General features: G+C 46.5%; 1 protein-coding gene across 5 annotated transcripts in view; it reads left to right on the top strand.

The window, feature by feature from the left end:
• DZIP1 (DAZ interacting zinc finger protein 1) overlaps positions 1-12,672 on the top strand; it is a 47,827-nt gene that overhangs the window by 2,922 nt on the left and 32,233 nt on the right. For 2 of the 5 annotated variants that reach the window (XM_062020528.1, XM_062020533.1), the window contains exons 2-6: positions 5,908-6,310; positions 7,824-7,957; positions 9,638-9,747; positions 11,268-11,337; positions 11,429-11,932. In XM_062020528.1, coding sequence (XP_061876512.1) covers positions 11,335-11,337; positions 11,429-11,932 — 507 coding nt within the window. In that variant the 5' untranslated portion in view covers positions 5,908-6,310; positions 7,824-7,957; positions 9,638-9,747; positions 11,268-11,334. Of the gene's footprint in view, positions 1-5,907; positions 6,311-7,823; positions 7,958-9,637; positions 9,748-10,362; positions 10,464-11,267; positions 11,338-11,428; positions 11,933-12,672 lie in introns of all 5 variants that reach the window. The other 3 variants (XM_062020529.1, XM_062020530.1, XM_062020531.1) reach the window with 3 other exon arrangements.

Below are 12,672 nucleotides of genomic sequence, written 5' to 3'. Positions count from 1 at the left end.
GCCACTGTGCTTCGCTACATGTTTTAATGAATAATCTAATTTCAAAAAATACCCAAATAAATCAGTTTCCTGATATAGGAAAAGAAGCAGTATAGCAGACTGTCATACCATGTGCTCAGTCTAGTATAAAATAAAGGAGGAGCTGAAAGAGGGTGATAACACAGAGATAATACTCTCAGGGCTGCTTCTTGTAAGAGATCTCTCAAACCTTAAACCATTTTTTTTATTCTAGTCTATGCATATGCCTGTCAGAAATGTAGCTCTGTTTGAGCTATATGAGATAGTAACATACATCTGATTAGCATGAGATTATTGTTTATGTAGCCACATATTTTGGTAATTTCACATTTGGATCGGTGTTCATAGCAGAGGACTTTAGGGAAATTCCTTTTTCTGGGCTCCTCTTGCAGTAAATGGAAGCAGAAAGGCTCCTACAACCTGCAGTTCAGCACAAGAACTTAATTTACATGCTCTCTACTTGCACCTGGAAAAGCTGATTTTTGTCCATGGACTTGAAGTGTGAGGGACTAGGCTTCTTTAGGACAAAGCTAGTCTCTCTTTAACACTTTCCTCTCCTTATTGTCTAAACAATCACATCTATGATTGGATAACTATATTTCTGGCATGTTATATGTAGGACAGAAGTTGTAAAGGGAAGTTAGACACCACTGTTTCCTGACATTTAAATTTATTTTAATTGGGGGAATTACACTATGTCTGCAAATTTTCTCAATCAGCCATGGTAGCAACAACAAACTCCAAACATCTCAAAAATAATCTTCAGGTATAATGAAGTGTCAGGGAGAGAGATGTTAGGAATCTCATTTTATGATTTACTTTGACAGATCTTTGTTTAAAGTAGCCATCCCTGTAGCTCCCCCCCCACAACCAAAAACCTGGCCCAGCTGAGTATCCAGAGAGGCTCACAGTGAAACAGTGCTTCACAAAGGAATGGCTGAATCCAAGGGGAATCACAGTCATCCTGGCTGAGGTCCTACCTGCAGCCTTCCCTCTCCTCATTGTACAGAGGTATGTAGTGCACGTCCTGAGACTCTTGGCCGTATGAAAATTATGACAGGTCAAGAAAGGGCTTTGAATGGTCAAGAAAGTATTCCTGTGCTAAAAATGTAGTACCTATAATTACTTTACTCACATACTGGGAAAGAAGTTAACAGGAAGGCAAAAAGTCATGAGATGGCAATTTCACTCAAGAAGGGAAAGAGCTTTACAATGCTATTCTTGGCACTACTTGGTTGTTCCCCACAAATAAGACAGACAAGATACTATTACAATAATACCCATATGTAAATTAGATGAAACTCATAATCAGTGTATTTTCAAACATTTCTTTAAAGTTAAGTTGAATTCTTTCTATTTGGGAGAAAGGAAGAGAAATGAACTGTGTAGCTGTCTCACAGAGCAGTATCTCTTCCAACTACTTAATCACAACTAGTGATGTATATTGGAATGAAGGAAGTGACACAAAGGAGACAGGAGAGTTGCTCATCCTACCTCTTGTTTTTAAATGCTTTGTTTTCTTGTGATACAAATAAATAAATAATTTCCTCAGGTAAACTAAGTGATGGAAAGATTGAGCAAATGGAAGTATTATAGGCATTAAAACTGAAAAATGTGCAGTGGAGGGAGTTGGCAAGAAGGAAATTATTAAATAAATCGAGAATCTGGCTAGGCTTATTATTATACCTGTACTGTGTTACTCAAGTGCTCTTTCCACTGGAGTTAATGATTACAGGTATGTGTCACTGAGAGTGCTGTGGGAGAAAGACTACTGAAGAGTTTATTTCTCAGCTCCTAGGACAGTTTTTTGCTGTCCTCTCACATTAAAACATCTTGCAGAACATGTATGGTATCCTCCTCTATTCCACAAAACATGCAGGCAGTTTTTTCTGTTAACATACTGATTCAGGGCCCAGAGGTCACTGCCAGGCCTGACTGTCCCTGCCCAGCCTCCCCCACCTGCCAGGGCCCAGGACTGCTTGTCATCTCCCCTGGGTTCCTCAGCCCCAGACACACCACACCAGGGCAAGTCTCCAGCTCCCCACACCCTGGCCCTGACCAGCCATGGGCCCTGACAAGATTTAGTCTCTTGGCCTGTCTCTGTCCCTGGGGAGGTGCCTGATGCCTGGGGCTGCCCCAGTACACCCAGCTGGCCTGCTCCTAGGATATAGGACAGGCCCTGACTTCCAGGCCCATGGAGAGGTGCCGGCCCACACTGTGCCCTCACACCTTCCACAGGTACCCAGGACATTTCCAAAATAGCCATGGCCGAACAAGATGCCATTGTACTTCACAGTCAGAATAATATCTCCTATTTGTGTTTGCTAGTTGCAGATACCCCTGTAAGCCTCACAAATATCTTGCTACAATCACAATATACTGCGTTTACTTTTTGCACCTTAGCTCACTTTCGTCATCTCATTTTAATTCTTTCATTTTTATCTGTCATCACCAGCTTCCCCATAAAAATCTTTCCACTTTGTAAAAGCCTCAGGTCTTCCCTACCTGTTTTTAATTAATTCTGTCAAGAGGAAACATATTCAGCATTGCACCATGTCAGCAGGAAACAGAAAATCCTCCTAGAACATACAAAATAGCTTCATAAACCATCATGCACACAACTAAAACACATTGCTACTTAATGTAGAGGACTTAAGTAGTAACATAGACTTAACATTATTTTATAAGCTTGGACCACAAATTGTGAATGTTCTTTATTTAAAGCATTCCCCACAGTAGGCTGGCATGTGGAAAATTACCTGTTAGTGGGCAATAATGAGAATAGTAAAAATGTACAAAATTCAAATTGTGAAAGCACTGTGTGAAAAGCTGAGAATAATGCTGAGAAAAAGCTAATAACAATACAAAGGGAAGGAAAGGTTTTGAGATAAGATACTAGAAAGTCTGAAGTCTCTTAGCCCGAATTTTAACTTCTCTAAGTGCCCATTCAGCTATCATCTATTACTGTAAAAAAAGGTCAGTAGCTAAGTGGAGAAGCTAGTATTTTACTGTCTCCCAGCCACTCAAAGAAAAAAAAATACACCAGCTTGTCTGAAAACACCCAAAGCATTCCACCTTCAAGAAATGAGCTGCTGAGAGTCTTTCTTAGTGCCTCATGGTGTGCACAAGCTGGGCGTACCCTTAAGCTAGTTTGTCAAAGGACCATATCCCACATGTGTTCTTACAATGTGTCTGTTAAATGTAGTAATTGCTGAACTTCGCAAGAAGGCCAATGGAGAACGTTAATCATCTTTAAAAGCAGCTACAACACCTGTGGGTCTGAGTATCAGCTGAAACTGCTTAGGCAGGTGTAGGTGCATATTGGATTTATGGTAGTTGCACACCACTACCTGTTTGTGTCCATCTGCTCTAGCCAGGCTGCTGGTTGTCCTAAACCTCTTGTGTCAAGTTGTGCTGATGGGGAAAACTAAAATGCATTTGTTCCTCTCTTAGTAAATCCATGCATGTTTTAGGAGAGTACCTTTGTCACCAAGGCACATGATATGGGGTGAGGTGAGGTGAGGAAGGAGGAACCAAATACTAATGTGAGTTAAAGAATAGCCACTCTTGCCAAGTGAGGCTTGCAGCAAGTAATTAAAGATTAATGAAGCTCTGGGAGGAAGTAAGAGGGAAAGAATGCAACTGTCTAGCAAGCAGGGTAATGCCCTCACCCTCATAGAATAGAAAACTTGGTTCTATCTCTCATTCCAAGGGCTGCATGTGTATTTCATATTAAACAGATAAGCAAGCAAGATACAAGGCTTTCTTCACACTCTATATCATAGAATCATTACAGTTGGAAAAGACTTTTAAGATCATCAAGGCCAACCACTAATCTAATAGTGCCAGGCCCATCACTAAACTAAACCATATCACTCAGCACTTCATCTATGCATCTTATAAATATCTCTAGGAATGGGGACTCCACCACCTCCCTGGGCAGCCTGATCCAATGCTTGGTGGAAAAGTTCTTCCTAATGTCCGATCTAAACCTCCCCTGGTGCAACTTGAACTTGTATCTTCTTGTCTTATCATTTATTACAGGAGAGAAGAGTGGGGAGTGATCACATCTCTCTCCCCTCAGCCTCCTCTTCTCCAGGCTAAACATTCCCAGCTCCCTCATAAGGCTTGTGCTCCAGATCCTTCACCAGCTTCATACCTCTGACATGCTCCAGCATCTCAGTGTCTTTCTTGCAGTGAGGGGCCCAGAACTGAACACAGTATTCAAGGTGCAGCCTCACCAGTATCGAGTACAAGGGCACAATCACTTCTTTGGTCCTGCTGGCCACACTATTACTGGACTTCTTGACCACTTAGCCACACTACTGTTGCGTGTTCAGATGGCTGTCAATTAAGACCCCCAGGCCCTTTTCCTTTGGGCAGCTTTTCCAGCTTCAGGCCTGAAGTGCTGCATGGCATTGTTGAGGCCCAAGTGCAGGACCTGGTGCTTAGCTTTGTTGAACCTCATACAATTGGCCTCAGCCTATTGATCCAGCCTGTCTATACACATTTCTCCTCATCAACTAACAAGGATCTCCTAACATTTTCTCCCCCAGTCAACATTTACTAAGATATAAAAAATAGCCTCAGTAATAGATGCTGAGAACACATGCTGAACAGACTAGGGTAACAATAAATATTATTTACATTACAAAAATTATACATGGAATATAAAATGTCTTGGGCACAAAAAGGACTGCACTTGCACTTGTCACTTTCTAACTGGTCCAACCATTCACACAATGTGGTCATCAGCTCGCATTGTGTATTTGCCTCTTGGCCTACCCAAAGAGGCTGTGACTGTCTCCTTATGAGGTATAAAAGCCTTCTTTTCATAATTAATGTTAATTAATTAAGGAACTGGAACCTTGATGTCCCCACCTTAGTCCAGCAATGCCTACTTTAGCAATTAGTATAGCCCAAGAGGTGCACATTTGCAGATGCAAAAGTCAGTACTGAGAATCTGACATCCACATTTTACATGTATTCATACTTTCCTTCAGGTTAGCTCCAGCCAGATCCTATGGGTTGAATGCCCCTTAGTGACTGCAGCACACTGAGGTACCTTTAGGACACTGAAAACTGGAACATTTGAATGATTCCTTATTTTCTTAAATCTAGTGTATGCAGCGTTGTTGCAATTCTGTTGCAACAGAATTTCATGGTTCAGGAGAGAAAGTTGGCATCTTGATAAGTCTCTCAGCATTCAAGTTGAGAACCAAAAGTTATCCAGAGCTTATTGCCGATGTACATCGGGGGAAAAAATAGTGTCTCCCTGACCAAATGGAACTCCACAATGAAGATTAGGTGTTGTAATGCACAACGGTCTTCTCTAGTGAATTTGCTAGCATATATTATATTAAACACAAACTATTTGAAAGTTTCCTCCTTGCCACAAAAGCTGCACAGCATTTCTTTTGGAAAAACACAATTCAAAACTTTGCAGGGAAGAGCAAGAAAATCAGGAGGTTTTGCTGTAATCTGCAGCCGTTTTACTAATTCCTAATTCCTGCACGGTATTTTCACGTACTCTCATTGAACGCAATCTCCTCACATAAGGTAGCCTTCAGGAAAGCATACTCCCATGGGAATATGGTGTCCTCTTGTTTTGGCATCCTTCAGGGAAACGAGAAGGAGCCACCCCCTGGCAGTTCACAATATAGTCACTGCAGTCCCCTGAGGCTCCCCGCTCCAGTTCCGCGGGCTGGCGGAGTCCTTCCCTCGCCGGCGCCGCTGCTGCCTGCCTCGGGACTCCTCATCCCGCCTCGCAAGTTTAAATGTATCATCTTCGGCAACTGCGTAGCAAAAAGTTGCCTTTAATATCAAAAGGCAACTTTTCAAAAGCTTATTGTAACTTCGCTTGTTTTTGTGTTTTGTTTTCTTCTAAAGAAAGTGAAGAAACTAATGGTTGGAGAGTCTCGGGACGGCGCTCCTGGGCTAAGACCGAGACGTCTTGCCTGGGTATAAACATCTACCGGGTAGCTTTCAAGAGCTGCGAGAGGGCGAGCGGTGGGGTATAAGCCCTGCCTGTGCCCGCTGCCAGAGCCCCAGGTCCCCACACCGCCCCTGACGCGGCGCCGCTCAGACTCATCCTCCGCCGCCTCGGGCAGAGGGAGAGACGAGGAGGAGAGGGAGGGGGGCCAGCTGCCTCAGTCAACGGCACGCAACTGTAATCGCCCGCTCCGGGGAGAGGCGGCAGACCCACAAAGCCTTCAGCGCCCGACAGCAGGGACCCGCACTGCCCGGAGCTCCCGGCGGCTCCTCTGCCGCTGTCTCGGAGGAGCAGCCTGAGGTGAGCGGAGGGGATCCCCACTTCTCCCGGCCGTTGGGGCGCGGGCGGGTGAGGGGAGAGAAGCTCTCGGCGGGGCCTCTCTTGAGGGGAAGGCGGGAGGGAGTGGGGAGGGAGGCCGCGCTCCGAAGCGGAGCCGAAGGTTTTGGCTGGGAGATGGAGCCCGGCTTAGGGCCTCCCGCAGGCCCAGTCCTCCTCAGCCGGCTCCCGCGGCACCCCGCTGCCTAGGCGCCGGGCCCAGGCCTGGCCTGCGGGCACAGCCAGTACAGAATGCCGCCTTACTCCCGTGCCACCCACCCTGGCTGGAAGGAGTGTCCCTGGGAGCGGGCCTCCGCCACCGCCCGCCACGCTCGGGCTACGGCACTGCAACCCTTCACCGAGAGGGCCCCGGGGGTGGATGATTGCCCGAACTTCTGCATGGGCACAGCTCCAAGGACAGAGTAAATCTGACAAAAAGAAAGGGGAAAAGTGATCGAAAAGAGCCGTCTCAGCCAGTTTGTGCTCTTTCAGAGTCTACCAAGATATCTGGGTGGCTTGTGCCTTTCCTGTGCGAGGTCCCATTCAATTAAAGCAAATTTAGTCAGAGGAGCATGAAACTTTCTATGAGTGTTCCTGACTAAATAAATAGGTTGAAGAGAATAAGATAGGTTTAGTTTTAAATAACACGATTAGCCGCCTGCATCTGTGACTTAAACATCTTTACATGTGTGCTTTTTCAGGCCCCTTCTTCTTGACACACAAATTGGTAATTTACAGAACTAACTTGTTTTCCATGTAGAGAAATTTCTCCTATGTCAGATAGGTTTATGTGTGAGACTCAGGTATTTGTACAAGAGATTTCATTATGTACAACTTAACAATTCCCTTGACTAAGAGAAATATCCAAATACAACTTTTCAAGGTCTTGTAAAGAATTTGAGATAGGAACATTTTGGACAGTGGCCAGCACTTGAACATTTTGTGTTTTTTTTAAAAAAATCTATCTACTTACAAATAAAAGTGTGTTTATATAGTGTAAATGGAAGTGAATCTGCACTATATTGGAAATAGCTCTCAAGGAGATTAGTGATATATTTTTTTTACATATTTACAGTCAGAGCAGTGTGGAGTTAAGTGGTAAACCAGGCAGATCTATATTGGCTATTTATCAAAGATGTTAAATAGATTTCATTGAAAGCAGCAATTGTCAGACTCCCTGTTTGTAGGAAATTAGATGACAAATTTCTTCCTTTCAAAAGAAGACTGCAGTGTTACAAATATCACACAATGTCTTTCTAAATTAAACAAATGTCATGGCAAGTGATGGAAGGTCCTGGCTGGAAAATGTGCTGCATCTTGGATATTGCAGTAAAGTGTGGCCAGTAGGCTTAAGGTTAAGGATCCAAGCAGCAAATTGTAGTGCCAAGTATTTTGGAAGATTGCCTGCCAGGGTGGCTCGAGCCAACAGGCAGGAGAGCTCGCTCATGTTATTAACTTCTCTGTTCAAATTTCCAATACATTGAAATTCATTTTGTAGATTAATGAAACCATGTGCTGGGCCTAGATATCTTCTTGGAAAGATCAGTTTCAAGCTTTTTATAAAACTGGGGAAGACAGAAGAGTGTGACTTTTCAGTATGTGGATAAAGCCAGAAAGATGCCGTGATTCTCTGTGAGTATGAAAAGACGGGAATTTCCTCCATCTTTCCCTTTGTGTGGGGGTTGATGCGAGTGTGAGAGGCTGAGAAGAACTGGACCTTGCGTTGCTGAAGTGAGTGTCTGACTTTCCCTGTGGATCTTTGACACTGGCTGGGGTAAGGTTTTGGTAGCTAAGGACTGGAGGAAATGCTTGGGTCTGTGCTGTGAAGCAGGGGTGTTTCCCATGGTCATGGTTTTGGGGTGCATGCTGGATGCACTGACTGTGAGGAAGACACAGAAGGTATTGAGTACAACACTTTGCTTTCTCCCTATCAGAGGTCCATCTTTTTGGAGTGTGAGACTGGCATGTGCCTGGATTTCCTTCAGGAAGAATGGGGATGTGCAGCCTGCTCACCTCCTGATGCCGAGTCAGAATGTAGCCAGCCTACACATGGAAAGCAAAGCCTCTGTGGGAGGCACCACAGAGTAGCTGTCTCAGGGGTTGGATGTAAATACTAGGATACATCAAATACAGTATAATCTGCCAGTCAAAAGAGGTGATTACCCCGCTATATTCAGCATTGGTGCAGCCTCACCTTGGAAACTGTGTGCAGTTCTGGCCCCACAATTTAAGAAGGATGTTGAGGTGCTTGAATGCATCCAGAGGAGGGCAAGAAACCTGGTGGAAGGGCTGGAAGGGCTGTCCTTTGAGGAGTAGTTGAAGACTTTGGGATTGTCTAGTTTGGAGAAAAGAAGGCTGAGGGGTGACTTCTTTGGTTCTCTACAGCTTCCGGAGAGGAAGCACTGAGCTCTTCCTCCTGGTATTCAGTGATAGGATGCATGGGAATGGTTCAAAACTGCGCTTGAGGAGGGTTATACTGGACATGATAAAGCATTTCTTTACAGAGAAGGACGTCAAACACTGGAACAAGCTTCCTAGAGAGGTGATCAATGACTCAAACCTGTCAGTGTTTAAGAGGCATTTAGACAATGCCCATAACAGCATGTTTTTTGTTCAGCCCTGAAGTGGTCAGAAAGAATCCCTTGTAGGACACTTCCAACTGGAATTTTTCTATTCTGTTCTGTTCTACCTATGCCTGCTATGATGTGGGACTTAAATGAGGCCAGATACGTTTTTCTGTATCAAGTCATATATGTGGGAAAAGCAAACAAGTTTTTTTTGGCACAGCAACCAACATAAAAAACTACATAAAACTAAGAGCTTGTAATGTGCAAGGGAAACAGTCCTTGTATTAGGGCATATAACATTGTTGGCATGGGCATGGAAGTAGGTGTATGTTGTGATTAATGGTAGACATGTCACCATTTATACTGGAAAGGTTGATGTTGAAAATGCAGATGAAAGGTGAGGATCATTCCAGGTTCCAAGGAGGTGAATATTCAGGGGGAGTCTGAGGCATGTGGAGAAGCTGAAAGGGGGCAGAGGTGGGCTAACAAGCTGATTAAGGGTCTACAGTACAGGATCTACAAGGCTGGGCTTGTTTGGTGTGGTAAAGAGAAGGCAAAGAGGCACTCATAATAGTGGCCTACCATTACTTAAAGAATAGTCACAAAAATATCAGAACCATTTTCTTCTTGGTAGTAGCAGATACTTGGTGAGATATTAGGAAAAGCATTTTCATCAGGAGACCACAGTCACACAACAGGTTGTGCAGAGAGGTCATGGGCTTTTTGTTGTTCTTAAACCCTACAGGTAATGTGAACTAGCATTGGTGATAGCCCTGAGTTAAGCAGAAAGCTGGACTACATGATGATCACCAGAAGTCCCTTGTGAACAACATTTTTGTGTCTGTGATATACAATGTAGGTGAACCTATGGAATGGAGTGTATGATCAAGTATGTACTGTGTGAGTGTTCTTGGAGAAGTATGTATCTAGGAGTGACTCAGGAGTATTAGAAAATGAAGTGTGTGTGGGAGGGACTGAAAAGCTGAGTAACTATGAACACAGAACATGGTGGTAAGGCAAAGGCAGCATGGGGGACTGAAATATTAAGAACTAGTAAGAGAAAGAGCAGGTTTTTTGAGAAGAATAGTAAGGATGAGTGAGGGAATAGGATAATTTTGTATGATGGAGGAGAAGGATGCTCCTGCCTAGGAACAGTGTTTGAAGGAACTGAATGGGAGCAGGGAAATAGGAACATGAAGTGTTAGGAGCATGGTGGGGCAGGAAGATAGGCACCAATTGTTGATTACCCTTGAATACAAGTATTTGAGCATGGGATGGTGAAGTAGGTGTTTTACACGAACCATAAGATACTTTATGGGGATAAAACATTTGGGAACAGTGCAGGGAGGCAAGAATCACAGGCAGACGTGTGAGATTATGTGTTTATAAGAGGTATAATGGTGCATAGTGATACCAGGTGTGAGGAGACCATGTGGAAACAGCACGTAAAAGGTGTGTGACTGTATTTAGGGTGAGGAAGGTACGTGGAAACGCCTGGCAGAAGGTTGGTGTGCAGACATTGAGAGAGCATGGAGTTGCACTGGAGAGATGGTGTGGAGCTACCAGCTGAGGTACGTTGGGTATAGCAATGTGAAAAATGTTGGAGTTGCACTGAAGTGACTGTATGGAGCTGCCAGCTGAGGCACGTGAGGTGCAACAGTATGAAGCAAGTGTACAGAGAAATGGCATACATACTACGGGCTGGTGGTGGGGAGGTGACAGTTGTCACCACATCTGGCCTGATGAGTAGGTGAGGCTGGAGAAGGATGTGAAACAGTGGGGAGGTACAGGAGTGTGATGTTATGTTCGGATAAGAAATGTTTCCGAGTCAGCAGCAGCATGGAGGATGGACAGGGTTATGGGTAGGGAGGCACGTGGATACAGTGAAGGGAAATGGGTCTGTGGGGTGCCATGTGTGGGCTTCATAGGTGTGAAAGCAATGTGGAGAGAGAAAACGTATGTTGTGTAGCTGTGTTATTGGTCCGTATACATAACAGCATAGCTGAGGGTGTATTTGTAGATGTGAGTAATGCGTGAAAGTGGTAGGGGACGCATTGGTACAGGCATGCAGCGTTCAGGATCGGAGCAGCACAGGGATCCGCGGGAGAGAGCTGATGAACGTGCTGCTGACGGGCGGGCCTGGACTTACTGAGGGAGGGAGATACTGGGACGGGGATGCGGATGCGGATGGGATTCGTACCGAGCATGGAGCCGAGTTCCCGCCGAGGGACGCGGATGCCGCGTTCCTGGGCGGCCTGGCGGCAGTCGGACGGTCTGTCCCGGGCCGGGCCAGGCGCTCGGAGAGCGATGGGGCGGAGGGCGGGGAGGAGGGAGGCGGTGCGGCCGGGTCTCACTCCCGCCTCCTCCTCGCTCAGGCAGTGGCTGCCATAGCGACGCGGAGGACGCCGGCGCGGAGCGGAGCCTGCGGGACGGAGCTCGGCCATGGTGAGCAGCGGGCAGGATGGGCGGGTGGATGGGTTGGCGGCGGGAGCGTGGCCGGTCTCGGCCCGGGCTGAGCCGTGTCTCTCTCTCACAGCCTTTCACCGAGCGCGCCTACTACCCGCTGGTGGCGGGGGGCGCCGGGGCCGGCACGGGGCCGGCGTCGCTTCCCGCCTTCCAGTTCCGCGGCCGCCATGAGAGCCCGGACTGGCGGCGGCTGAGCGCCGTGGACGTGGGCCGAGTGTCACGGGAGGGGGACGTGGCGGTCCTGCAGGAGTACCTGGAACACGTCACCTTCTGCAACGCCGAGCGGGAGCGCTGCCCTCACTGCCAGGGCCCCTCCGACCCCCTGCTGCTCAAGCTGCTTCGCCTGGCCCAGCTGTGCACCGAATACCTGCTGCACTCCCAGGAGTACCTCAGCGCCCAGCTCAGCAGCCTGGAAGATGCCCTGCGAGTGGCTCAGGGGCAGCGTGACCAGCTGGGTAAGGAGGTGGCCCAGCACTTGCAGGAGATCAAGGGACTCAAAGAGGAGTGCCGGCGGAGGAAGAAGATTATCAGCACCCAGCAGATGATGCTGGAGGCCCGAGCCAGCTACCATCAGGTGAGAGGGGAGATCCTGATGGCCCAGACACCAACATTTTGCTCTGAGTCCGCTGGGGACAGGTGACAGAGCAGCCCCACTCTGCTAGGGCACAGTCTCTTTCTGTGCTGGAGCTGCAGGGACCAGTGACTCTGTATCGCGGGTGTGCATACACACAATCAAATCAAATGCTTCACCAAACAATGATAACCTACGAGTTCAAACACTAACCAAACCAATACTGATAGCCCTGACATTCAGTCAGTTACAGGTTCAGAGTGCCAAATAGAATTAATACTGCACAGCCAACTTAAGAGCTCCTGAGCTTTGAATGATGACCCAAAATGTGCACAATCACTCACCTATAACACAAAGGCCCTCAACCTTGAGGAGTTTCCTTATGAAGCATCCTAACCTAAGGGGAGAGTCCCTGACTTGCAGATCCACTGCTCCAAGGGGGACCAATTAAAACTGGCTCTCTGTTGGGGCTCTGTTTATACCCTTATTGAATCTGACCTGTGATCAGACGTGGCTACATGAATCCTCATTGTCTGAGGACCAAAACTCTTGACACCCCAGACTTAGGGATGTATATCCCATATGGCCCTCTTCCCCTAGACCCCAAATCCTGGTCTTTCACTGTTTCAGTTTTGTCAGGGTGCACCTGCCACACTCTGCAAAAAGGGAGGCAGTAACATACCTGTCTGAGTTGTCACTTTCCTATAGTAGTGTTCTCTAGGTATAAAGTTTCCGTCTATGTG

This window comes from Colius striatus, chromosome 1, assembly GCF_028858725.1.
Source record: "Colius striatus isolate bColStr4 chromosome 1, bColStr4.1.hap1, whole genome shotgun sequence".
Taxonomy (NCBI): Eukaryota; Metazoa; Chordata; class Aves; order Coliiformes; family Coliidae; genus Colius; species Colius striatus.
This window is presented reverse-complemented; position numbering and strand designations above follow the sequence as displayed.